Below are 26,918 nucleotides of genomic sequence, written 5' to 3' on the forward strand. Positions count from 1 at the left end.
TACATTCAACCCTTAATATTTGCAATAAACAAATAAAAGGGGGACATAATAGCATTGTCCATTTAACCTATCTGTTGAAAAGTTTGGTGTTGCCCATAGCAAACGCATTTTTGCTTTAATTTGGGCAGCACTAGAAAATGACCGCTATAATGAACTATTATATTCTTTGCACCAGTATTTACAAATCTTTTCACTCTTATTTGTATATTTACTAACCAGGGGCTTGTCAAAGCCCCAAATGATAAAGCATTTAATTACATTGCTTTGATCATTTTAGTAAATATATCCCCTTAACGCTTAAGTAGGTTTCATCTTTTTACAAAAAAATGAAAATAAAGAAAAAAAAAATAAAAAAATAATAATAATAAGCACAACCTTGAAAACAAACGCCCAAGAAACAAACAAAATAATTTCACATATTTATGTTATTTTAGAAACAAGGCTACAAACTTAACAGGTATTTACAGCTTCAGCATTGTACAAGGTGGCAAAGAAAGTTTAAATCACAAAAATAAAATCTCCACACCAATAACAAAGTCCTATAGGAGTTGTGGGGAAGGGGAGAGGGTGGGGGTCTGTCTAGGGTATTCCTTCTAATAAGTCTATTATAAAAAGACCTGAAGCACGTGAATCCAGTAAAACAAAAATTGGCGACTTAGTTACAGGCGGTGGCTCAGTGCGCAATGGTCCTGCCAGGAGGCTACACCCCTCGTCCAAACCGGTATCTGTAGACGCTGGCATTTCAACGTCTCGGCTTCCCCGCCAATGGCGTCACGGCTGCGCAGAGAGTACAGGGGTGAAATATAAATTAGAACCAGGTGGACAAGTAGTGAATGGTCTTAAAACACAAGTCTTGAGACTTCTCTCGCCGTTTTCATTGCGCTTTCCCGTTAAAATCTGGAAAACCAGCATTTTAAATGGGTCCATGAAACACGCTTTAGAGCGATCACATTTCACTGAACCATTTCATCGCCGATTTAAAGATGGATCGGACTTGTCGGCGTGACAGTAACGGAGGTAAACGAACGGTGGAACGTAGTCCGTGTCGGTGGCTCAGGAAATCCAGCGTTAAGTCTCAAAAAGATTCAGAAAACCGGAACAGAGACTGACCGAGCCACCTGACGGCGACCGATGTCCCGCTGGGCAAGTTTAGTGGAGTGAGATGGTCAGTAGCCATATTTTTTATTTAAATGGGTCTTCCCATCTCCGGTTTGCCCTGGTGAAGAAAATAATACGAATCAGCATGTAGCACAGTGAATTTGATACATTTGAAATGTAAAACATTGTTGTTTCACGGTTATCGGGTAGAAAGTTGGTCTGCACAGCGGGTACCTGTAGGCGGGGTCCACACACAATAATCTGGGTCATCTTCAGGGTAATTTGATGAAACAACAACTTGTGGGGGCTGCAAAGATTCAGAAATAGTGATTTAAAAAAAACAAAACAACGATTTGTTTTAAAACAAACATAAGTCTGCGGAAACGTATCCAGATTCCTTTTTATTTATATTAATAACTTTGAGCATTATCTCGGGGCCATGTTTCCGCCGCCACAATAATGCACAAGGCGCGTCTCCTGGTTTGAGTAGAACAGGCACAGCTTACAAAGGCCTGGAGATTTTTGGTCGGACAATCGGAAATTGAAATCTTCCCGGTTTAGTACAGGAATTCCAGATGTGTCCTCGTACACCTAGCCGCAAGTGAGCCGCCATGTCTTGTGCGAGTCGTCTTGTGGCGAGCGCCTTTTTCGTCCGGAAACACGTCATGTGACTACACCGATAGGTTTGATATGCCGCACTTGTATATCTGTTTGCGACTGAGATTCTGTGCAGCGGAACTTGATGTAAAAAAAAAAAATAAAAAATAAAAATTTCTTAAAAAGCAGCGGCCGCTGTAGGGTAGCACTTCCTATACAGGTATACAAGTGTCACGTATCAAATTAATCAGTGCAGTCTCGTGAAGTGGCTTGTCACATCCTAACTAAGACACATTTTCAGGTAAAAAAAAAAAAAGAAGAGGTGAAAGGCACAGAAATCCAACCTGCCCAAAGAGTCTCATGGCCAAAATACCATTCACGCCATCTTCCTCCCTATCAGGACATGGAGACAATTTCTGGCATTTCTGTAACCTCGATGGAGGTTTATCAAACCTTAACGAGTGGAGAAGTTGCCCATAGCAACCAGTCAGCTCCTACTTATTTTATAGAAGGGACTTCACAAATGATAGCCGCAAGCGGATTGGTTCCACTCTTTGGAATGCTTGACACACCTCCCCCCATTGGTCCTCATCTCTGTGCACCACATGTAGCTATAATTACCTCAGGCTTAGCAATGTGTCACTATAATTACTAATTCGTTATTACTGTTGTGAAGGCACAGCGCATGGCTAATGGAGCTGGAGATATTACCGAGAGCAGACTGTTACCCACAGTAAGATAAAAAAAAAAAAAAATGTTCCTATGAGCGCCTCTAAATATTTCAAGAAAAACAATAAAAAAGGACATTTGTAGAAACCTGGGATAATAATCCAGCTGTAATAAAATACTACAAATTCCCCAGGTACAGTACAGACACTATGATGTACGTGAGACTGACACTCACCCGGCTCGGGCCTTGCATCTTCTTCTGCTTTGTCGTTTTAGGGATCTCCTCAGTCTGTGTCACTGGAAGGGAACACACATACGGGTCACCACAACAGCGCACAGAGCCCGTGGGAGGATGATGGGCCCTACGACACTACGTGTTTAGGTTAATGAGCATTTTTTTTTACAATCTGACCACTGGATCTATGATTAAATAAATACCGTATATTGCTGTAGTATCTATATATATCTATATATATATATATTGCTTTTATCATGCATAGGTGGCTTCAGTAGGAGAATGGATGGCCTGGCTGATACTTTTGTTGAACACTATCAAGTCCTGTGGGAGACTGGTGAACTCTCCCAGGTAGTCTTGTGGTGACACGTGCGTGTGTGCGTGCGTGTGCGTATGTAATAGAAACAGGGGAAGATCTCTATAAATGTGAACTTCCCCTTTCACCGTATGAAGACTTATCAGGTTAGGCTGCCTGGGTGGAACATTAGTGAACAAGCACTGTGTTATATGACTGGATCTATTTAATAATCTGCTAAGGTCTGTCCCATCTGTAACATGCATGCGCAGAGAGAGCCAGGGCGCTCGCAGGCCAACGGCTCCCACTGCCGGGGGGATGGGACAGACCTAGGAGGAGGAGGAGGACCCTACCGGGAACGGGATAAGTATGGGGGACAGGGGGGCAAACTGTGGTGACTCAGCTGACCGTAGTCAATATTTCCACAACAAAATGTTGGCTGGCACAAGGGACAGTCATGATAGGATAACACAGCCTGTGATAAAAGCCAGCGGCACAGACGCCTGAGAGAGCCGCCAGACTAGGAGCAGTGAAATAATTAAATGAAAAATATATTATTTTTTGATGTTTGTGTCTCCACTTCCCGAGGAATTCCAGCCCCGAGCTGACCAGTTTGGGGCTGGTTGCCGTTATGGCAGGGGTACCCCACGCTGTGCGTCTCCCTGCTATAGTGTTAGCCCTCCGCCTGGTTCAGCCCAGTGGTGGTTACTGAAAAACCCAGTACCACGCCATTTTACCCCCGAGTATTGAGAAAACCAGTACCACGCCATTTTACCCCCGAGTATTAGAAAAACCCAGTACCACGCCATTTTACCCTGGAGTATCGAGAAAACCAGTACCACGCCATTTTACCCCCAAGTATTGACAAAACCAGTACCACGCCATTTTACCCCCAAGTATTGACAAAACCAGTACCACGCCATTTTACCCCCAAGTATTGACAAAACCAGTACCACGCCATTTTACCCCCGAGTATTGACAAAACCAGTACCACGCCATTTTACCCCCGAGTATTAGAAAAACCAGTACCACGCCATTTTACCCCCGAGTATTAGAAAAACCAGTACCACGCCATTTTACTCCCGAGAATTGAGAAAACCAGTACCACGCCATTTTACCCCCGAGTATTAGAAAAACCAGTACCACGCCATTTTACCCCCGAGTATTAGAAAAACCAGTACCACGCCATTTTACCCCGAGTATTAGAAAAACCAGTACCACGCCATTTTACCCCCGAGAATTGAGAAAACCAGTACCACGCCATTTTACCCCCGAGAATTGAGAAAACCAGTACCACGCCATTTTACTCCCGAGTATTGAGAAAACCAGTACCACGCCATTTTACTCCCGAGTATTGAGAAAACCAGTACCACGCCATTTTACTCCCGAGTATTGAGAAAACCAGTACCACGCCATTTTACCCCCGAGAATTGAGAAAAGCAGTACCACGCCATTTTACCCCCAAGTATTGACAAAACCAGTACCACGCCATTTTACCCCCGAGTATTAGAAAAACCAGTACCACGCCATTTTACCCCCGAGTATTAGAAAAACCAGTACCACGCCATTTTACCCCCGAGTATTAGAAAAACCAGTACCACGCCATTTTACTCCCGAGAATTGAGAAAACCAGTACCACGCCATTTTACCCCCGAGTATTAGAAAAACCAGTACCACGCCATTTTACCCCCGAGTATTAGAAAAACCAGTACCACGCCATTTTACCCCCGAGTATTAGAAAAACCAGTACCACGCCATTTTACCCCCGAGTATTAGAAAAACCAGTACCACGCCATTTTACCCCCGAGAATTGAGAAAACCAGTACCACGCCATTTTACCCCCGAGAATTGAGAAAACCAGTACCACGCCATTTTACTCCCGAGTATTGAGAAAACCAGTACCACGCCATTTTACTCCCGAGTATTGAGAAAACCAGTACCACGCCATTTTACTCCCGAGTATTGAGAAAACCAGTACCACGCCATTTTACTCCCGAGTATTGAGAAAACCAGTACCACGCCATTTTACTCCCGAGAATTGAGAAAACCAGTACCACGCCATTTTACCCCCGAGTATTAGAAAAACCAGTACCACGCCATTTTACCCCCGAGTATTAGAAAAACCAGTACCACGCCATTTTACCCCCGAGTATTAGAAAAACCAGTACCACGCCATTTTACCCCCGAGAATTGAGAAAACCAGTACCACGCCATTTTACCCCCGAGAATTGAGAAAACCAGTACCACGCCATTTTACTCCCGAGTATTGAGAAAACCAGTACCACGCCATTTTACTCCCGAGTATTGAGAAAACCAGTACCACGCCATTTTACTCCCGAGTATTGAGAAAACCAGTACCACGCCATTTTACCCCCGAGAATTGAGAAAACCAGTACCACGCCATTTTACCCCCGAGAATTGAGAAAACCAGTACCACGGCGTTTTACCTCCGATTATCTAAGACCAGCCCAGGCAGAGGGATCCTGGGTTGGTAATGGATATAGGGAGGGGGGCCCATGCATATTTGTTTATAAATGTAACTATTTAGCTGCTCCTGGCCTGGTGGCTGTCACAGGCGTCCTAGTCACTGGCTTTTAGCAGCGTCTGAGCTATTTTATTAGAACTGTCGATATTATGGCGTCGACTATATAATTTGTCTATATTTTAAATGGCGACATTTTGACCCGGTCTACATTTTAACCTGCCTATATATTAATGGTCTACATTTTAACCTGCCTATATATTAATGGTCTACATTTTAACCTGCCTATATATTAATGGTCTACATTATGTCCCTGGCAACATTTTGAGTGTCTGCATATTGACTGTCAACATCTAGTCCATGTCGACATTTTGGTTGTCTAAATATTGTTACCTGTCGACATTGTGTGGTTTATATTTTGAGTGTCTAAATTCTGCCTGTCTAATATAACCGATACGGCAAATGCCTGGTCCCTTTACCAGTCCATAAACAGAATGGATTTTTATCGTACTGGCACCATAAATGTGCAAACAAACAACTGTGACCAAACTCCTTATGGCACTCATGGAAGTGTTCTACATCCAGCATAATACATGGGGGGAACGAGGACATTAGCGATGACTGCGCACCGGGAGATTTGTGGCCTTTTGGGGCAGGGACCCTCCTACTGGAACTTGTACCCTCAGCACTTTCCTTTACGTTCTCCTCTGCATCTGCAGGAAAAACAACATATACTGCATTATTAGATCACAGATGTGCTGGATAGAAGATATATATATTACATCATGTGAACCACACAGTCTCATTTATATGGCAATGTTACTGCTAAACAATCAGTATACGTAGTGAGGAACATTTACTTACAGTGCTGCCAAGCCATGCTCTGCATGCTTCCCTGACATGTTCTAAGAAACTTTCTACACACTATAGCGGGAATAGTTACCCGTAGCAACCAGCTTCTAACTATTATTTATCAAGTACATTCTATAAAATGATAGCTAGAAGCTGATTGGTTGCTATGGGGAACTTCTCCACTTGTTCTCTTTTAGAAGGCTTGAGACATCTCCCCCTAAGTTACAGCACCGGGAATCGTACAATTTACTGGGGATGACGTCAGAATTTCTTTACGTACATACCCAACACATGTAGCAGAACGGTGAGGCTGTGGGGATAATCACCCTTCCCGAGACAAAGCCTGTCTATTACATCATATATATGAATGACAGCAGAAGGGTTATTCCATAGAGAAGCAATGAAGAGAATGGAGGGGGGTACAAAGGATTCCAGAGCACGTGGCAATAATTTCCATATTTTAAGGAATAATTAAGACCTGTTCTAGAGGCACTCAAAAAACAAAGATCAAAACCTTGCACCCAATTGAATACCAAAAATCTCACACCTGCCGGATATGCCCCCTATGTGTTGTAATATGTGGTACTAACATACCTAGTTTTTAATATAAAGTAGAGCTGGGAGTGTTCATGGGGTATTTGGCGAGTACAATGTGAGCATAGGTCTCTTGACTGAGTATTACAGCAGTGCCGACTTCAGCCACAGTGCCTCTAGGAACAAGCATTCAAACACACACACGCAATGTTGTGAGGTGCACCTGCTTGTTAATGCAAATATGTGGCAGTAAAAAGCATCCAGGTGTGGTCAAGTGGTTCAGTTATTGTTCAGACCATACACCAGGATGGAGAAATAATGTGATTTAAATTAATTGGATCGTGGAATGATTGCTGGTGCCAGACAGAGTGATTACAGAATCTTTGCTGTGCATGAAAATCCCAGGAGATCAGCACTTTCAATCTTCAGAGTTTACTGCGAGTGGCAGTTGCGTGGGGAATTTGGTGCAAACAGTAATTCATGAAAATGTTAGGCGGCTGGTGGTGGCTTTAATGGCGTGGGGAATGTTTTCTTGCCAAACGTTAGGCCCCGTAATACTATTTGAGATTGTTTAAATGCCACAACCTGAGAATTTTTGCATCCCTTTGTGGCCAGTCTGTCCATCCTACGTCCAACAGGATAACGCGCCATGTCACACTGCCCACGTCATCTCACGCTTGTACCACCAATAGGACAATGAGATCAGTGTACTCCAATGGCCCCCACAGTCACCAGACCTCACTCCAGTAGTGCACCTTTGGGACGTGGTGGGATCGGTGGGTGATCTGCAGCACGAATGTGTGTCTGACAAACCTGCGTGAAGCCAATATATCAACAAGGATCACAAGCTCTAAGGAATGTTCCCAGTACTTTGTTGAACCCTTCCCCCAAAGTCGTCATATTGTTCCACGGTCTGCCCTAGTACCCAGTACTAGAAAGTTGTACCTGATGACTGGCCACTGAGTGTGTATATATGGTGAGGATTACACTCTAATACACTAAGCTGCCCAGAATTTTGTTACCTAGAGTGTGCGGGACGCAAGGCGCAGGGTCTGAGCTGGTGCTTCGTTCAGGAGCTTCACTCGGAGGTGGTCCCGTCTCAGAGCGGCTGTCCACTTTCATGCCATCTTCTTCCTCCTCCTCTTCCTCCGACTCGTCTTTCATTGTAAACAGGCTGGCAGGGAGATCTGTCCGCTTTGGAGGCAATTTCTGTGTGTGTGTGTCGGGGGTGGACGGGGTACAGTTGTATAAGACGGAAAAAAAGAAACCACAAAAAAAATATAGATATATTTTAGGAGATTCACAGCTAGTTTACACCATATATGACAAATATATACTGGTATGAGTGGTTAAAAAATTTCTGTAGAGCGCTGTGTAATATTGGGACACTATGTAATTTATCTAGATTTCTTCATACCGTTTCTTAGTGTTAATTCTGGCATCCTGCACCTTGTCACAGCCCATGCAGTTCCTCTTTTCTGCCTGGGGTGTCGCTCTCCGCTCTGGTGCTTCTAAAACACTCATATGATGCAACAAACTGTTGAGATACAGACCAGACTGTGCTGGAAGCAGCAGAGCAGAGAGCGACACCCCAGGAAAGGAAGAGGAACTGCAGGGATTGTGACAGGTGCAGGGTGCTCGAATGAAGACTAGTGTCTGTACTTTGTAAGGCTCTGCGGACCCCTTGTGGCGCCATATAAATACATAATACGACAAAGAAATGGTAATAATACTTTAAACATCATATGCAACATACAGATATATATTATGGGATTTAATATACTAACAGTTCTCATCTGTATTTTGCACAGTCTTGCTGGAGTCACAAATGATGTAAAAAAATGGAATTAATGAAACAAATCTCAGTCTTACCCCAACTGTTCCAGTTTTCAGCTTGAATTTGCGCCCTCCCTTCATAGCCCCAAACATTGGTAATGTCAACTTCTTTGTCTTGGGGTCTTGATCCGTTTGGCTGAAAGGAGGAGGAAACAGATGAGTGTTGGCGCAGCTGGGCGACAGGACCCCAGCCCGCTATGCTGCCTGCAATGTGGCAGATTATACTCAATGCAGAGAACCAGCGTCCAGTTCTCCTTATAGCAGCCACAATCTGATGGATACTTTTTCCCAATACAGGTTACACAATTAAAGCCAAAGTCTAATCAGCTGCGACTAGTTCAAGCATATATCTAAAATTACCTGTGCGCCCGCCCTATATAATACCCCACTTCATGTATATCCCAGTGTACAAACAACTGGTGTGCCTTTAAGGAGATGTCCAACTAGATTACATATTTCACTGCATTCACCGGCTACCAACTCGCTGAACTGCAGGACCCAAGGTCGCCGATGTTCGGTGGATTTGATAAAAATAGGACTTTGCTATAAGATGTTATGGGTCGGGGACGGGATTCCGGCAGTAATAATCCAGATGCCAGCATCCTGATTGAGTCACAATACCGCCCCCTCCAAACCCCCCCCCCCCCTTCCCAAGTCTAACCCTAAATCCCCCCCCCCCCCCCCCAGAACCAGGCACTAACCTAACCCTTAGTGCATAACCCTCCCCCTACTTAGTATCAGGATGCTGATTGGTGTTAGTATTCCTGTGCCGGCAATCCGACAGCTGGGATAATAACTACATCCTGATGTTATGGCCAGAAAACAATGCATAGTCACCAAATGCCCCCGGATGAGTCCATGTATAACCAAAATAATACACCAGTCCTGACACCAGCAATGGCCATGCCAGTCAAGTAAATAAAGGCATTCAGTGCGCTGGGCATAAAAGTATATAGTCTGATTTATCTCTCTGATGTGCGATACTAAATACGGGATCTAGTCAGCATCCCGGCGTTCAGGTTGCAGACGGTCTAAATACCGGCGCCAAAATGCAGACAGGTCGGCATCCCGAAGGTAAGTATCGGGGTGTTAAAGTGCGGGGTTAGGCACTAGGGCAAGGGTGGGGAACCTTTTTTCTGCCGAGGGCAATTTTAATATATATAACATTATTTGTGGGCCAGGTGCAGGTCACGCCGCCGTGTGATTTCGCAAAGGGGCGGGCCACAATCGCCTGTGATTACAGCAATGCCTGGAGCATCTTGAGGATGCTCCGGGGAGCTGTAAGCGCAGCGGTGTTACCGTCTGAAGCGTCCTAAGGACGCTCCAGGTGGCACTGCTGTATAGATTCTGGCTGCAGGGTTCCATTCTAGGCACCCTGCTAGCTAGATGAGACCAGCAGAAAAAAACTCAGAGGGCCAGACCAAATGATTCCGAAGCCTTATACGGCCTGAGGTTCCCCGTCCCTGCACTAGGGGGAGGGTTAGGCACCGGGGAGGTAGTGTTAGGATTAGGATGCGGGGAGGGGGTGTTTAGGCTTAGGCACTGGGGGGGGGTAAGGGTAGAGGTTAGAAAAACATTATTCATACCTATGGCTGTGGGATGCCGCTGTCGGTATTAGGATTTCATACCCAACCCGCTAAATACATATCAGTGTAAATATTAGTGCGTTGCAGAGATAGATCTTAGATTGTCCTCCTTTAAAGTAAAACTGAAACACTGCATTTGAACACTATCTTCAATGTTGCCAAGCAAACCCGCCGCCTTATTTGGACTATTAACCTGCCCTGGTAATTGGCCAATCTCAACATAAGCCACTGTGCAACGCACTCACAGACAGATGCCTTCGGATACATTGTTAGTTTTCTGCAGCTGCCCCCGAGTGCCAACACCGCCATTAATCTCCTCCCGTATGATCTCATCGCTAACACTAAGTGACAGGTGAATGATTTGATCGGACGGTAACTGCACCATAGAGGATAAGGACACGTCTCCTGATCACACTCAGGCCCCAGTGAAATTACAGGAAGTATAACTGTATTTTATCACCTCTCCAAAACGGTTTTACAAGGCATAAATAGGAGAGAAGCCACACAGAAGATTTCCCTGGGGTCGGAGGCCGCTATGTGCTGGGAATGCTGATGGCGGTGACTTACTTAGGATTCAGCTCGGGAAGTTTCACCGGCTGCACAATCTTTATCAGACTCTTCAGTCTCTGCTGCTCCTTCTTCAGCTCCAAGGACTGCAAGTTCAGCTTCTTGCGGGTCACGCTGTCCAAGGTGCTGCCGGCTTTTATTTCGGTCATGAAGGCATCCAGAGGGTCCTGGGCAGAATTCTGTCCCGTACCTGGAGCGAAAGTAACAAGTATCTGACATCTCCTGCTATAAGACTGGACTGACAAAACTGGGTATAAATGGTCACTTACTCCACTAACCTCAGGAACAGACTGTACCACACTGCACAGCTGTAGGGTGGTCGCAGACTGTACCACACTGCACAGCTGTAGGGTGGTCGCAGACTGTACCACACTGCACAGCTGTAGGGTGGTCGCAGACTGTACCACACTGCACAGCTGTAGGGTGGTCGCAGACTGTACCACACTGCACAGCTGTAGGGTGGTCGCAGACTGTACCACACTGCACAGGTATAGGGTGGTCGCAGACTGTACCACACTGCACAGGTATAGGGTGGTCGCAGACTGTACCACACTGCACAGGTATAGGGTGGTCGCAGACTGTACCACACTGCATAGGTATAGGGTGGTCGCAGACTGTACCACACTGCTTAGGTATAGGGTGGTCGCAGACTGTACCACACTGCATAGATGTAGGGTTGTCGCAGACTGTACCACAATGCATAGATGTAGGGTGGTCGCAGACTGTACCACAATGCATAGATGTAGGGTGGTCGCAGACTGTACCACACTGCTATAACTAAAGGATGGCTGCAGACTGTACCAAACTGCATATCTATAGGGTGGTCGCAGGCTGTACCACACTGCATAGTTGTAGTGTGGTCGCAGACTGTACCGCACTGCATAACTTTAGGTTGTTTTTTACATATAAAAAGCTTTTAACCGAACCTCAGTCATTCAGTGCAGGCACTGTCCATCATTCCTGAACATGCCGATCTGTCGTTATCGTCAGATTGTGCTGCATGTTCAGGCGATGCACAATGTCGGAAACGACCAGCGGGAGCACGCATCGCTGGTCGTTTCCGACATAAGGGTGCACGATTTGTGCGCGATTTCACGATGTCGGAATCGTGCAATTGCTCAGTAATAATCGCCCAGTGTGTACGCACCTTAAGGGTAATAATGACTGCTATGCTGTGCTTCCTCCAAACAACAATGACATAGGAAAAGTAATGAAGAAGCAAGTGACAGTCATTGCGTTTCCCAGCTCTCTGCTATTACTGGCCGCCTCTGGCAGGTACGGGAGTCCGCGCTGTATTACCTGCCTGTGTGGTCTTCAGGCGAGCTGCTATCTCTGTAATCTCCTTTTCAACAAGTTCCAGTTTAGCCGTCTAAAGAAGGAACAAAAAAATCTTTCAAAAAAACACAGGTACAATATTTCTCACTATAATACATTTTATCCAAACTTGGAGCAACAAAGACAAAATACAGATTATAGCAGAATAAGACCCCTGAAACAGCACACAGCCGGAATGGCAAAATCGCCACTTCGATCGCTCACCAGGGATTCAAAGGTTTCGGGTTTATCCCCAATCTTCCCAGCTTTTTTCATGCGACTCAGGCGCTTTTTTTCCACTATTCCGGTCCGGTCGAGAAAAGTGTCGTCGTCGCTGTCGTAGAAATCCTCGTCCTCCCACCGTTTAGCTTTTCTTTTCCGTGCAACTAAAAGCAGAACACAGATGTCAGGTTAGAAAATGCTCGCTTAACCAGACACCGGGAGAGCATGAATTGTGCCAGCTCCGCAAGCTAATGCAGTTTTTAAGACACTGCACAAACAAAGGTGCTTGAATAGCACAAAAATAGCACATGATGTCAGTTATACTAAGTAGAGATCAGCGGTTCAGTTTTGGCTCAGATCTTTCCGCCAAGTTCGGTGTTCAATCTAGCACCCTGCACCTGTTACAACCAGTGCAGTTCCTCTTTCCTGCCTGCGGGTGTCACTCTCTGATCCGTTTGTTGCATTAGCGGAGTGTGCTAGAAGCACCATGGCAGAGAGCGACACCTCAGGCAGGAAAGAGGAACTGCAGGGGTTGTGACAGGTACAGGGTGCTAGAATGAACACTAGTAAGTGATATCACTGATCACACCTGTGTGTTAATACACCATTTTGAGTGCAAGCCCCAGACTTCTAACCTAGGAGAATGAAGCAAAGAGAAGTTCTTCTCTAGAGCAGCCTTAAAAGAATTGTATGGACAGATTTAATTAGTTAGCATATTATTTAGCTCCTGTTTTGGTAAATCCTCTGTTAAAATAATATGGAGTAAAGCAATGAGTCTACATAATATCACTACAACACATCACCCGCTCCTTTTAAAATAATCTGTTAACAACAAGCATTGTTCCAGTAGCAGCCACTGATGCAGGCTCGTATCTCTGCCAGATCTAGTGATTCACAAGGATCTATTGTTCCCGGGTCTCCCACTACTGTGAATCCTGTGCTCTGTATAGTTCATCTATTTCTGGATGGCAACTTGTGACACCGCCCAGGAACACTAGAAGCTGCTATATACTGTTCATGTACAGTACTAACGTTACAGGACATAGAGCCTGATTTCAGAAAGAAACGCGGTTGCTAAAACGCACGCTTGGTCGATTGTTGCATACATCGCAGCGTGCGAACTAGCAATTGCACTCGGAACTGCGATTGCAGAGGCTATGCAGACCCAGAGCAGAGTGATTGACAGGAACAGGAAGTGCCATTTGTGGGTGGTGACGGGGCCGGCTAAACACTGGCGTGCCAGTGCGTTGCAACACCGTTGCAGAGGCGTGCACAAATTATCCACTGCATGGCCATAAGCAGCCATAGCACTGATAGCGTGCGTGGCTGTTAGCAATTTCTGAGTAAGGTCAGAGATTGTTCAAGTGTGCGTATGGGTCCGATGTTACCGATGGTTTCGCTATGTTGCCCTAGTATACGGATGTAAGGGTAAGTGGGCGTCCTTATGTCTGCCTGCGATCGCAATGTGAATGCACACATATAGCAACGCTGATATTAGCAACTGCGGTGCTTGCGTATAAGCAGAATTGCACTCTGTAGTGAATGAGGCCCACAGTACGGACCTGCCTCCTGCCGCAGCAAGCCTCTCATCTCTAGCATCCGACAGGCCTCAAGAGCGCACAGCCTGGCCGAGTCCTTCTTCTTCCCAGAATGTGTGACCTCCGCTACCAGCTGCTTCCCCGAGGAATCATCCACTGGCAATCTATAAGTAACAATGGACAATTCATCATGAGAAATAACATCTGCTGGAACACACCAGAGCAGAAAGGACACATGGCATGGATATACCACACAACACTATATCTTTATTAATGGCTATTAATAGACTTGTTTTCCTGTTGTTTCTATATTCCGCTCTTTCGAAGTCAGCGGCATCCATATACAAAATAATTGTACGACAAGCATTCAGCAAGCAGTACACAAATGGAACCAATACTGGCAGCCGTGAAGAACGCCCCACCCACAGCGCTGTACAACGCACAGCGGAGGCAGCCATTGTGTACACTGAATAACTATTCCTGAACATATAGCTAATCTAGTGTTCATTCTAGCACCCGACACCTGTCACAACCTGTGCAGTTCCACTTTCCTGTCTGGTGCTTCTAGCACACTAAGCAGATGCAACCAACTGCTGAGCTACAGACCAGAGTGCGCTAGAAGCACCAGAGCATAGAGCGACAGCCCAGGCAGGAGAGAGGAACTGCACGGGTTGGGACAGGTGCAGGGTGCTAGGATGAACACTAGCTTATATATGCACCAGAAACCAGTTATACCCAATGAAAGGCTGTAATCTTTCATATACTGGTCCAGTCCACAAATCGGCCGCCTCCAGTGGGTGTGTAGGCAATGTGCACGCACTGTAAGGAAGGGAGAGGAACATTTATTTACAGATTCATTTCCACCCAGCCATCTAAGGGACACATCTTCATGACGTACTTTACTCTGCAGAGCCAGGACCCGGGGCCGCGCTCGTCATATTCAAACTCCAGCTCTTCTCCTGCCAGACACAAAGCAAGGGAGAGACATTTATAGGCGCAATGTACTAATAGTGTACGACTCCAACACACAATATTACTAATGGTATAACATGATAAAAGTCAGGAGGGTAGAAATTTGTTATGGCCACAGACTATGGAGCAAAAGATCTTTCTGTATTAGAGGAACGGAAACAGAATAAATAGTTTAAAGCGATGTCAATAGACAACATGTGCAATAATCAGTTTTAAACATAAACTAAAGGTGGCCATATATCACAGACCGGATCATATCACAGACCGGATAAACCATCGATGTTCTGCGATCCGTCGCCGGATTGCAGACATTTTCCATGTTAAATGTCGACGATTTGACGATCCCGATCATTTTTTGATCTCGATCGTCAAATCGGGAAAATCCAACATGTTGGATTTCTGCGATCCCGCGTTGCCACATCGCGGCAATCCATCGCTGATGGATGGGCCCCATAAGATAGACAGGTATTTATGGAGTCTGTTGCCCAGGAGAAAAGCTCTGTAACTCCCGACAACCGTTTGCCTCCATAGTATAGAGTGCAGTAAAAAAAAAAAAAAAGAGGGCAAAGCCCCCTTTTCTAGTGACCACTCCCCTTTTTCGGGCACATGCAGAGGAGTGCCTTTCAGTTGTAGCCGTCCTGCCCACCCTAGAATGAACACTGTAGGAGGAGGTGTGTGGAGGAATGTTTAGCATACATATAATACAGGAAAAGGTATTAGCTTTTATGGTGGCCATTTTGATGGAGTCCTGGGGCTTATAAACTGGCTCCAGCACCGGAGGCAGGAAGTGGAGACAAGCAAAGCCTCCTGCAGAACACAAGCTGCTCCCGGCAATGGACAGAAGCTACGTTTCACTAACATATAAGCGTCCCCTACACCCCTTTCCTGAGCAGAGCTGTGCTACGTTATCTAGAGGGCTGATAACTATGAAACGGGCGCAGTGTCAGCATTTGTCCTCTACCATCTGACCACAGCGGTAACACCTCTGATAAACACTGACATACCTTCTCTATCGAAGAACCCCTGCAGAACCTTCTTGGGATCCTTTAAGTACAAGGCTTCGCGCTCCTCCTGAAACTCCATAGCGATGGGGTTCTCATCATTCTCCTCCTCAATGGCATCCTCCCCTGCAAAACCAGGCAGTGAGAGCACTGTACTGTGATAGAGGGTAGCAACATCGGGGAATTACCCTCATTCATGGAGAAATTAGACATTGGCTCACAAAATCCTATTAGCATGCTTTATAATCCTGCGGTAATAGATGGGAGAAAGCAGGTATAAGACATAAGGTGCAGAGAAGGATTGCAGGGCCTGATTGAGAGTAGTACACGAATGCCGCCGCTGCGAATGTTTACGCAGATGCTATGCAATGTCGCAGCCACCGGGAAATGTATTGGGGCGTCCATCGGGCAAGCTTTGCAAATCCAAGCATCTGCGTAAAATGTTGCAGATCATTTGATTGTTGCTGTCCGGAGTACAGCCTGTGGTCTCGCAGAATGGAGGGTGGGAAATGGGACGCAGGAACAATACTTCTTGCACATGGGATCGCAAAGACAGTATGTGACGCCACCGAAACGCTCGTGACAAGTCTGCGCTCTTTACCGCCACTCTGTTACCTCCCTTCAATGCTCCCTGAGTTGCACTGTGCGCGTGTAATGGTACATTACTGTAATCGCTCGCAGCAACGATTGGCTGCATGTACCTTGACGTGCACAGTGCAACTCAGACTGATAATCACTCAACTGGGCAAACATCAGGTTACTGCACAACTGTGAATCAGGCCCGTAATCCCCACTGATAACAGAGTCCCTTACAACTGAATATAGGCTGTATCTGATATAACGGCTACCTCTACCATGGTATGTAGTTATGATGCCGCCGGTCTAAATCCCGACAAGTGACTTAAAATAGGCGTCGAAATACTGACGCCATTCTTAATCCCGACCCCGGAATCCAGAAGGATGCCAACCCGAAAGAGGCAAGTCCGGGGTGCCCTTAGCCGTTAGCCGTGGGGAGGTTGGGTTTAGGTTGCATAGCGGGGTTAGAGTTAGATTTTGATGGAGGGAGGTTAGGGTTAGGCACCTCTGGGGGGCGGGGGTGGTTAGGTTTAGGCACGAAGGGGGGAGACTTAGGTTTAGGCACTAACGGTGAGGGTGAAGGTGCGGGGTGAGGAGTGTTAGGCTAGAAGAAGGGAGGGTTAGCATACTTACCAGACCCCTGTCGGGATACCAACCATCAGGATACCGTTGTCAGTATTTTGACAGTAGGCATCCGACAGCCGGCATTACATACAGATTCTGCTACTATCAATGGATGCATCACACAAACTATAATGTGTGACAGGGCTGCTCATCAGCATGTGTGTTACCTTGTGTATGATGAAAGAGATCTAAAAAGACCAGGGTGCAGCATGAAAGACTCATATTCATATTAGGAATCTCCAAGTGAACTAAATGCAGATGTAGATCCCAGCAAGAAAAAAACAACAACCTAGGAGTGAGAATACAAGGAAGGTATTAAACCCAGCTCACCCATTCCCCACATGCAGCCAGAACCAGCTCCTGGCTCCCCCCGTTCTTTCTTGTCCTGTTCCTCGTTAGGGGCATCTTCTTCATCAGAGTCATCTCCCAGCATCCTCTTCTGCAGGGTCTCCCTCTGTCTACGCGCTTCCTTAATCTGAGTTACCGTCATCTCTGATTCTGCTTCCTGGTCGTCGTCTGGGCCCTGAACACACAAAATACCATAAGGTCACATCACTTGTTGTACACTAGGAACACAGCGAGGCGTTTGGGAACTACAGTGCACCTACATAACCCCGTTCTCACGATTTACCAAAAACTTTTATAATGAAAACAAGATAATAACTTCATAACCAACCCTGTAAGCAAAGGTGTGGGCTATGTATAATGAAAATATACTACACATGACCGCCACCACCCAAATGACCTGCAAACACACTGCTAGCCCAATAATCCCACACACTTCACCTGCCTTGTGCCTCCACATAGCAGCCTATACCCCACACAACATACTAACCCTTTAACCCCATATAATATTCACTAGGCAAGTTGCACTGTGTGTCCACACACCATACTATTGTCTTATGTTACCATCACCCAATGCTGGTCCCTCCAGCATCGGACCAGCTTGGAACCTTTAATGCTGACCGGAACGGCACTTCCACACTGATAGTCTTCGGGCCAACGAGTGCGGAAGTGGCTGGTTATCTGGACAGCTGGTTGTCACAGACAGGGAATGATTATAGAGAGTAATGAAGGGAGGACATAGCTTCATCATTATGGCAATGTATAAGCTCCTCCCCACCTTCCTTGCTGTAGATAAGCAAAACCTTCAAGTGTCGGTCACACAAAGGTGTCCTCACTCACATAACATTTTTGCCCCATATGGGGCTAGACGGCGCAACTTAGACGCTCCTCCAAGGGTAGCAGTTTGTACTTTTTCCTGAATTTTGCATCTTGATCACATGCAAAGCCGCTCACAGGTGTATATGGACACATCTTTCTCTATGTATAGTCAATAGTATGAGTTATGTCACTTGTGGTACACTGGTCATATATTTCCTGTTAATCAAAATTGTTCTTAAAGATTGAAAACGTTTATGTCAGCATAACGACAGGCAGAGAACACTCACCTGTAGTATAAACAGACGAGTGCTTCCTCCAAATTTTAGGACATGTCCCACTCGAAAACGGCTGTAGGTCTTGGGCTGAATCCTCTGCTTATTGATGAACGTACCATGAGTGCTGCCCAAATCATATACATAAAACCCAGGTTCTTCATCCGGTTCAGAACCAGAGACGGAGCGGTACTGCAGAACGGCATGGTAGCGGGATACAGAAGGATGCTCTAGCGAGACATGGCACCCGGGGAGTCTGCCAATAACAGTGCAGCTGACGTCATTTATGGTCTTTGTTGACAGAACGCTGCCGCCTTTCAGCACCTCCAAGCTGTAAAGGATCTCGGGCCTCCCGGCCCAGGCAGGCTCCCGATAGGGAATGGGAGGGCTGGCTCGGTAGGCATCAGATGGAAGCCCGGGGCTGAGATCCTGGGCCGTTTCCCGTTCGGCCCCTCGAGGGCTAACGGATGGAGGAAGCTGCGGGGAGGCTGGTTTGTTTCGTTGTTCCAGGGTCTTTTCATTCCAGTTTGGCCTTGGAGCAGCGATGGGTTTCTTAAAGGGTTCTGTGCCCCGGGAAACCTTGGCCCCCTCCACGGTGCAGTCATTGGACCCATCTCCCTTCCTAGGTTCTGAATTAAGCTGTTTCTCTGGGGTGATGGTCCCAGGGTCAAGGAGTTCCTTGGGGGAATTGATCCCTGCATCATCGCATTCCTTTGAGCAACTTGTCCCAAGAGCATTGGGTTCCTCATTGCCACTTGTGCCGGACTTGGCGCCCTCCTCCCTGCAGGTCCCGGAAGCATGGGGCCTCTCAGCCCCACGGGACCCGGGAACCCGTTGGTCTGCGGCCCTGCCCCTTGGAACATTGGTGACCTCATTGGTCCAATTCCTGGAAAGCTCATGCTCCTCATAGCTGCTGGGGAGGGCATAGACGGGGCTGACATGGCTCCTCCGGGCAGCAATCCCGGACCCCTCATTGCTCTTGGAAGCTGGATTCCTGGTCCCCTCATTGACCCCGAAGGCTGGATCCCCGGACCCCTCATTGATCCCGGAGGTTGAATCCCTGGACCCCTCATTGATCCCGGAGGCTGGATTCCCTGGCCCCTCACTGAGCCTGAAGACTGGACCCCCGGGCCCCTCACTGACCCCAGAGCCTGGATCCCCGGGCCCCTCACTGATCCCTGAGCCTGGATCCCCAGGCCCCTCACCGATCCCAGAGGCTGGATCCCCATGCCCCTCACTGATCCCGGAGGCTGGATCCCCATGCCCCTCACCGATCCCAGAGGCTGGATCCCCGGGCCCCTCAGAGCACCCACCCCTGGCCTTGGGACTCCAGGACCCATGAATACCCCTGGTGCTGACATTCCCTGTGACCTCATCAACCCCAGCCCTGGTCCCCTCACTGGCCCCTGAATCCCCCCCATGCCCCTCACAGTCCCGGGCCCCATGACCCCCGGTCCCCTCATTAACCCTGGCCCTGGGATTACGGGGCCCCTCGACGGCCCCGGGCCTCCCACTCTCAGAACTCCCGGCCCCGGGATGACAAGTCCGGGCTTTCTCATGCCCCCGGGGAACCTGGGGCTGCGCATGGCCATGGGCGAGGGTCTCAGGGCCCCGGGGGGTATCCCCGACCTCCAGGGCCCCGGAAACGCTGGGCCATTCCCCGCCATCGGGGTCCAGCCGAGCGGCCTCCATGTGTCCAGCGCCACTTTCACAGGCTCCGGGGTCCGGGCTCAGCGCGGCCGGGTCACACACACTCCGTACACCGCTGTCCTCCTCACACCGGATATCCTGGGAGCTTCCGGTCACATGCTGTCGTCACGTCACACCCGGTGCGACGCGTTACACTGATGCTTCCCAGAAGCCCGGAAGCCGAGGGAGCGCAGGGATCAGTGTCCCCCAGCCAGAGCCCCGCGCCGCGTACACAGCCTCATCCCGGGTGAGAGGAACCGTCCGGCACTATAAACACTGTATACTGTATATATGTACTGCACGGGATGGTGCTCATAGCATGGGGGACACACAGCTATCTATCCCAGGGGTCAGGGAACTTTCTTACCTTTTACCCCACAATATATTTAGATACGCAACGTTACCCCTTTGATTTGAAAGGAAGGAAATCATATAGTAGTGCCCCCCTATAATTCCCCTGTAGTAGAGCCCCCCTATAATGCCCCTGTAGTAGAGCCCCTGTAGTAGTGCACCCCTATAGTTGCCCCTGTAGTAGTCGCCCATAGTTATGCCCCTGTAGTAGTGCCCCTGCATAATGCCCCTGTAGTAGTGACCCCCTATAATGCCCCTGTAGTAGTGCCCCCCTATAATGCACCTGTAGTAGTGCCCCCTATAATGCCCCTGTAGTAGTGACCCCCTATAATGCCCCTGTAGTAGTGCCCCCATATAATGCCCCTGTAGTAGTGCCCCCATATAATGCCCCTGTAGTAGTGCCCCCATATAATGCCCCTGTAGTAGTGCCCCAATATAATGCCCCTGTAGTAGTGCCCCCATATAATGCCCCTGTAGTAGTGCCCCCATATAATGCCCCTGTAGTAGTGCCCCCATATAATGTCCCTGAAGTGCCGCTTGTATAAACCCCACCCCAAAAAAAACACCTTAATCCCCGCTCCTGCATCCGCTGCCGTCCTGTCCGCCCGGCTGCTCCTCGGAACTATGGGAGAGACGTCATGACGTCTCTCCCATAGTGCACATGGGGAGAGCCGGAAGCTGGAGTTCAGAAGAGAATTCCAGCCTCCGGCTAACGCAGCGCTGCAGGGAAGGAGCCGGGCGCCAGCTGGTAATAACATCTCAGCGGGCGTCCGCCTTAGAGCCTCCCTGCAGCACAGCCGAGCATGTATATGAATCATTCTATATTTATATGCATGCCCGCCTGTCTGTCCATTACCCCCAGGAATTTCATTTTTTCCCCATGTGGGGTAATTTACCTATGTTCCCTGACCACTGATCTAGCCTATATCGAATTTATCTAATATTTATTTATTACCAGGTATTTATATAGCGCACACATGTACTGCAGAGCTTTACAGAGAATATTTGGCCATTAACATCAGTCCTTGCCCTAGAAGAGTTTACAATCTATATTCCCTACCACATGTACACACATACACACTAGGGTTAATTTTATAGGGAGCCAATTAACATACCAGTATATTTTTGGAATGTGGGAGGAAACCCACACAAGCACAGGGAGAATATACAAACTCCACACAGTTAGAGCCGTGGTGGGCTATATCTATCCATCTATCCTATATCTATCTCGTATCTAAATATTTCATATCTATCCTATATCTATTTCATATCGATCTATCATATATCTATCTATCCTATATCTATCTCATATCTGTCTATCACATATCTATCTATATGTCTCATATCTATCTATCATATATCTATCTCATATTGGTATGCAGTCGGGAAGCCGGCGGACCTAATCCCGACAGCCGGCTTCCCGACTGTCATGTCCCGGCAAGGGTCTAAAGACAGGCGCCGATATGCCGACGCCTGTCATTAGACATATGTTGGGAGCCCGACGCCCGGCATCCCGATCGAAGGGACGCTGGGTGCGGATAGCTGCGGATGGGGGGGAGGGTTAGGTTTAGGGTTCCCGGGGGGGACTTAGGGTTAGGCACCCCCCTGGGAGGTTAGGTTTAGGCTAGGGGAAGGGGGGGTTAGCGTTAGGCACCCCCGGGGGGGACTTAGGTTTAGGCGACGGGGAAGGGGGGGTTAGGTTTAGGCACTTAGAGGGAGCATTAGGGTTAGGCACTGGGGGGAAGGTTAGGGTTAGGCACCCCTAAGGGAGGGTTAGGGGATAGAAATAGGGTAGTATATACTTACCTTTGATGATTGGGATTTCCTCCTCTGCCAGGATGCCGCTGTCGGGATTCCAACCGCCAGGCGTGAGTCCGGCGGTAAATCATACCGATTCCCACATATCTATCTATCTAATATCTCTCTCTCTCTCTCTCTCTCTCTCTCTCTCTCTCTCTCTCTCTATCTATCTATCTATCTATCTCATATTGATCTATATCTTTCTCATATCTATCTATCTAATATCTATCTATCTATCTATATCACATATCTATCTATATCCTTATCCTATATCTTCTGTCTATCTATCTATCTAGCTATCTATCTATCTATATCCTTATCCTCTATCTATCTATCTATCTATCTATCTATCTATCTATCTATCTATCTATCTATCTATCTATCTATCTATGTATCTCATATCTATCTATATATCGCATATCTATCTACTTATCCTATATCTATCTATCTCATATCGATCGATCTATCTATCTATCTCATATCTATCTTTCTTCTTCATGGTCCATAGGGTCCACAGGAATTACCTTGGGGTATATAGTTGGATCACATCCATTGCACCAAACAGCTTACAGCTTTGAAGCTCACAGCATGCACTGGTCCTCCCTATATACCCCGCCCTCAGCCACAGGCATTCACTTTTTTTGATTTGGTGCGTGGCAAGAAGCGCCTGTTATACAGCAGCCCCAGGCTTTTCTCTTTTATGACTTACCTTGGTTTTTGAACTACTGAGTTTATCAGTACCAGGCGCCGTTAGTGACGCAGGTACTGCGACTCCTACTACCTCCGCCGATGCCGAAACACCAGTACTGCTATATGCCCTGAGTTTTTTGGCGTGGCTTAGCTAGCGACTGTTGCTGAGGGCCGGACTGCAGTCAGGCACGGAGATGACAGGTAAGCGATTCCTCACGGGAAATCGTGCGCGGCAGTCCTAGCATCCGTGTGTTGGAGATGCATCGGGTGCAGCTGCGGGTGAAGGCCTCGTGTGACGTGTCCTCAATAAGGCGGCCGGGTCCATATTGTCTGTCGCCGGAGACGGGTAGTAGGCACACTAGTAAGCGTCTACTACTATGAGGCCAGCGTACCCGTGCCGTCAAAATCGCAGGTTAGGGGAAATAGGCGCTCCCCCAACCCAGACGCAACTTCCTGTACGGATTTCACTATCTGCTTTGCTATTTTTGACCACTTCGAGGTGAGATGTTCAAAGATAGCGTTTGTGTGTGTGTACTGCTGTAGCTGTTGGTCTCAGAGGTTGGTCTGTCTCCCTGTATACCTCTCCTTTGGATCTGGTATATAGCACTCTATATCCTACTATTACCCCTTCGGAGCGGGTTAGTTGATTCAGAGTCCATCTGCAATAGCAATTGTGCGTATTTGTGCATTGTATGTGACTTTAATGCTAGCTGCTGTATTTACTGCCTTTTTGTAAAGTCCAAACTGTCAGTTATACCTATCACCGTGTTTATCCTCATCCCTCTGAAGGGTGTGGGGGGGTTTCATTGATAAAGGGTCAGATTGCATTTATACTGTACACCTTATACCATTTATACATTTGGCATGTCTAAAGGTGAGAAGGATGATATGCCAGTACTAAGATCATGTGTGTCTTGTTTTTCAGGCCTGTCTGAGCAGGATGTTAACCAGGATGGTTTGTGTAGTTACTGTTGTAAACGGCTACCTGTTCGATCCGGTACATCTGCTGCAGCACTAGAGCCACCCGGGTGGTATCAGGTTTTGTCACACTTAGTGGACAAAGTCGCAGAAACGTGGGATCCGGCTGCGGTAATTCCTTATGCTATGGGGTGTTCACAGCATTTGCATCCTTCTATATGTATGCCCCCCATGAATTCCTGTTTGGTTAATTCTACTGCTCACTCTAGTCAGAGTATGCCGCAGTCTATAGCTCCTCAGCAGCCAGATAGACAAGTGGCGGTAAAGCAGGGCCATAAGAGAGATTCCCATCAGTTGTTGCCTCATGACGACCCGGACTCCTCTTCAGACTCTGATACTCAGAGTTCTGGGTCTTACTCAGTAGAAGACCATCAGTCCCTTGTGGATGTCCCCTCTCTGGTGAAAACGGTTAGATCTGTCCTCAGTATAGAGGAAGAGGCTTCGCTGACAGCCAAGGCTCCGGTCTTTAGGCGTCAGAAGGTGACTAAGGATTATTTTCCTCAGTCTGAGCAACTGACGAATCTCATGTCTGAGGCATGAGGTACTCCTGGTAAGCATTTCCATGCTACAAGGAATCTAACCTCTCAATACCCATTTGCACTTGGTGAGTGTAACAAATGGGAAGTTCCCCCAATGATAGATGCTCATGTCACAAGGTTGATTAGGAGCATTCCTGCAGCATCCTCTTTAAAAGAGGTTACAGATAAAAAAAACTTGACAATTAATTGAAATCAATGTTTTCATTATCTGGAGCTATTACCAGACAAACTATGGCTGTAGCCTGAGTAGCGAAAGCTATGGAAGAACGGACAACATCTCTGGGAGGTACTATGCCTGATGCTACCAGAGAACAGCAGTCTTTTCTCTATCTGATGTGAGAAGCAGCTGTGTATATGGGGGAAGCGGTCATTGACGCAGGTATTTTGGCTTCTAGGGTCTCGGCAACTTCGGTTGCAGCTTGAAGATCTTTTTGGCTAAAAACCTGGAAGGCGGATGCAGGGTCCAAGAAGGCTCTTTAATCTTTGCCTTTTGCGGGGAAAGTACTGTTTGGACCAGAGCTGGATGACATAATGACTTCTCTGGCAACACCGAAGTCGGCTGAATTGCTATCTACGATTACCCCTAAATTTAGGCAGTTGGCAGCTCAGTCCTTTCGCCCCCACAGAGTAGGGCAAAAGGTCAGTCTTCCTCTAGACAGAGTCGTACCCACAAGAAACGTCAGCCCAAGATATCTTGGTCAAACATATGTTCTGCCTCCAAGCAAGATTGTAAGGTCTCAGGGTTGAAGGCCGACTTTTACAGTTGTCCCAGGCCTGGTGTCAGACAACTACAGATGCCTGGGTTTGAGAGCTGGTCTCTCATGGTGGTTTGTGGGTACGATCTTTCCTTCAGACCCGGTCAGGGCTTCGGCCTACCAAGAGTCTATTGGGGCCCTCCTGAAATCAGGAGTCATAGTCCCCGTTCCTGTGACGCAACAGGGAAGGGGTTATTATTCAAATGTATTTTTGATTTAAAAACCATTTGGATTGCATCGCCCTATACTGAATCTGAAGTCCCTCAACAGATTCATCCATGTGCCAAAATTCCATATGGAAACCCTACGGTCAATTATGCTGGCGATGGAGCCTGGAGATTTCGTGGTCTCCCTGGACATACAGGATGCATATCTGCATGTCGCGATTGCACGATCCCCCCAAAGATTTCTGAGTTTGGTGGTAGTTCAGCAACATTACCAATTTCAGGCTCTATCCTTCGGTCTGGCCACAGCCCCTCGGGTATTTACCAAGATAATGGCAGTCATGACGGCTCATCTCAGACGACAAGGAGTCAGGATACTGCCATATTTGGCCAACCTCCTGATATTAGCACAGTCTCAGGAGATGTTACAGGGTCATCTGCAGGTGACCATTATCTGTTTACAAGAGCACTGCTGCATAATCAATTGGGAAAAAGTCTTCTCTTTCTCCAACTCAGCAGATGGTGCACTTGGGGGCGCTGATGGATTCTCTGGGACAGAGAATTAATCTACCAGAAGACAGGATTGTGGCACTACAGTCTCGTGTGCGCAGTCTTCTCTGCAAGCAAAGAGTGTCCGTGCACTTGGCAATGCAAGTGCTGGGCTCCATGGTGTCCACATTCGACTTGGTGGCTTATGCCCAGTTCCACTCCAGGTCCCTGCAGAATTGGATTCTGGCTCATTGGGATGGTCAGTATCATCGGATAAGTCTCAGATGATCCACATCACGCCAGAGGTTCGTCTCTCCCTCGCTTGGTGACCTGGAGACGACTCATCCGTTATGGGTCCCAGATCGGGTACTCCTCACCTCTTGGAGGTTCATGCAGTGCACAGAGCGCTCATACTGGCGCAGGACCTCCTACGAGGCAGGCCTGTCCGGGTTCAGTCCGACAACGCGACAGCAGTGGCCTACATCAACCACCAGGGAGGCATACGAAGTCTGGCAGCCATGAAGGAAGTGGCGGAAATTCTGCTGTAGGCAGAGTGCCATCTTTCGGCAATATTCATCCCAGGTGTTCTCAACTGGGAAGAGGACTTCCTAAGTTGCGAGGACATACACGCCGGAGAATGGGCTCTTTATCCAGATGTCTTTCAACTTCTGGTGGACAAGTGGGGATTACCGGACCTAGACCTCATGGCGTCACGTGACACTCACAAAGTCCCCAGGTACGGATCCAGAACAAGGGACCCCTCAGCCTCCTTTGTGGACACTCTGGTGATGAGGTGGGACTTCAGGTTGGCATACCTGTTTCCTCAAATATCCCTCCCCCAAGAGTCATGAGAAAGTTCAAGCAGGAAGGCGGCAGGATAATACTAATAGCCCCTGCCTGACCCAGGGGCATGGTTCTCTGACCTGACATGTCTATCCATAGACAGTCCACTTCCACTGCCTCTACGGCCGAATCTGCTAGTGCAGGGTCCCTGCCTATATCGGGACTTACCTTGACTGGCTTTGACGG

At 47.6% G+C, this 26,918-nt stretch overlaps 2 protein-coding genes across 3 annotated transcripts in view; one reads left to right on the forward strand and one right to left on the reverse strand.

Annotated features, from left to right (window-relative positions):
- Positions 1 to 407: 407 nt before the first annotated feature.
- SLC4A1AP (solute carrier family 4 member 1 adaptor protein) lies at positions 408 to 20,341 on the reverse strand. Of its 2 annotated transcripts, none has more exons than XM_088482014.1 (14): positions 18,450 to 20,341; positions 17,329 to 17,521; positions 15,802 to 15,924; positions 14,724 to 14,784; positions 13,850 to 13,989; positions 12,291 to 12,451; positions 12,051 to 12,120; positions 10,752 to 10,941; positions 8,635 to 8,734; positions 7,785 to 7,971; positions 6,057 to 6,089; positions 2,600 to 2,661; positions 1,333 to 1,405; positions 408 to 1,216 (listed from the first exon to the last, which is right to left on the reverse strand). In XM_088482014.1, exons 1-14 carry the CDS (start codon positions 20,124 to 20,126, stop codon positions 1,167 to 1,169), a joined length of 3,120 nt encoding a protein of 1,039 aa, XP_088338140.1. In that variant the 5' UTR covers positions 20,127 to 20,341; the 3' UTR covers positions 408 to 1,166. The 2 variants fall into 2 exon arrangements, with proteins under 2 accessions (XP_088338140.1, XP_088338139.1); XM_088482013.1 differs by having other exon boundaries at positions 6,006 to 6,089; positions 18,450 to 20,340.
- The window catches only part of SUPT7L (SPT7 like, STAGA complex subunit gamma), a 36,540-nt gene continuing 29,851 nt past the window's right edge, over positions 20,230 to 26,918 (forward strand). Inside the window, exon 1 of the mRNA XM_088482015.1 lies at positions 20,230 to 20,370. The gene's annotated coding sequence lies outside the window, so the exon portion shown is untranslated. The remainder of the gene's footprint in view (positions 20,371 to 26,918) is intronic.

The sequence above is a fragment of the Taudactylus pleione genome, unplaced genomic scaffold, assembly GCF_031769625.1.
Source record: "Taudactylus pleione unplaced genomic scaffold, aTauple2 ptg000280l, whole genome shotgun sequence".
NCBI classification, from domain to species: Eukaryota; Metazoa; Chordata; class Amphibia; order Anura; family Myobatrachidae; genus Taudactylus; species Taudactylus pleione.

What these genes read in the sequence shown, in the direction of transcription:
- SLC4A1AP (XM_088482013.1), bottom strand. Translation starts at nt 20,126, where the DNA reads ATGGAGGCCGCTCGGCTGGACCCCGATGGCGGGGAATGGCCCAGCGTT. An exon ending in CCTGAAGACCACACAGGCAG is followed by an intron (nt 10,942 to 12,050) that starts GTAATACAGCGC and finishes CTTTCGCTCCAG; the next exon opens with GTACGGGACAGAATTCTGCC. An exon ending in AAAAGGCCACAAATCTCCCG is followed by an intron (nt 2,662 to 6,005) that starts GTGCGCAGTCAT and finishes GTTCCCTTCCAG; the next exon opens with TGACACAGACTGAGGAGATC.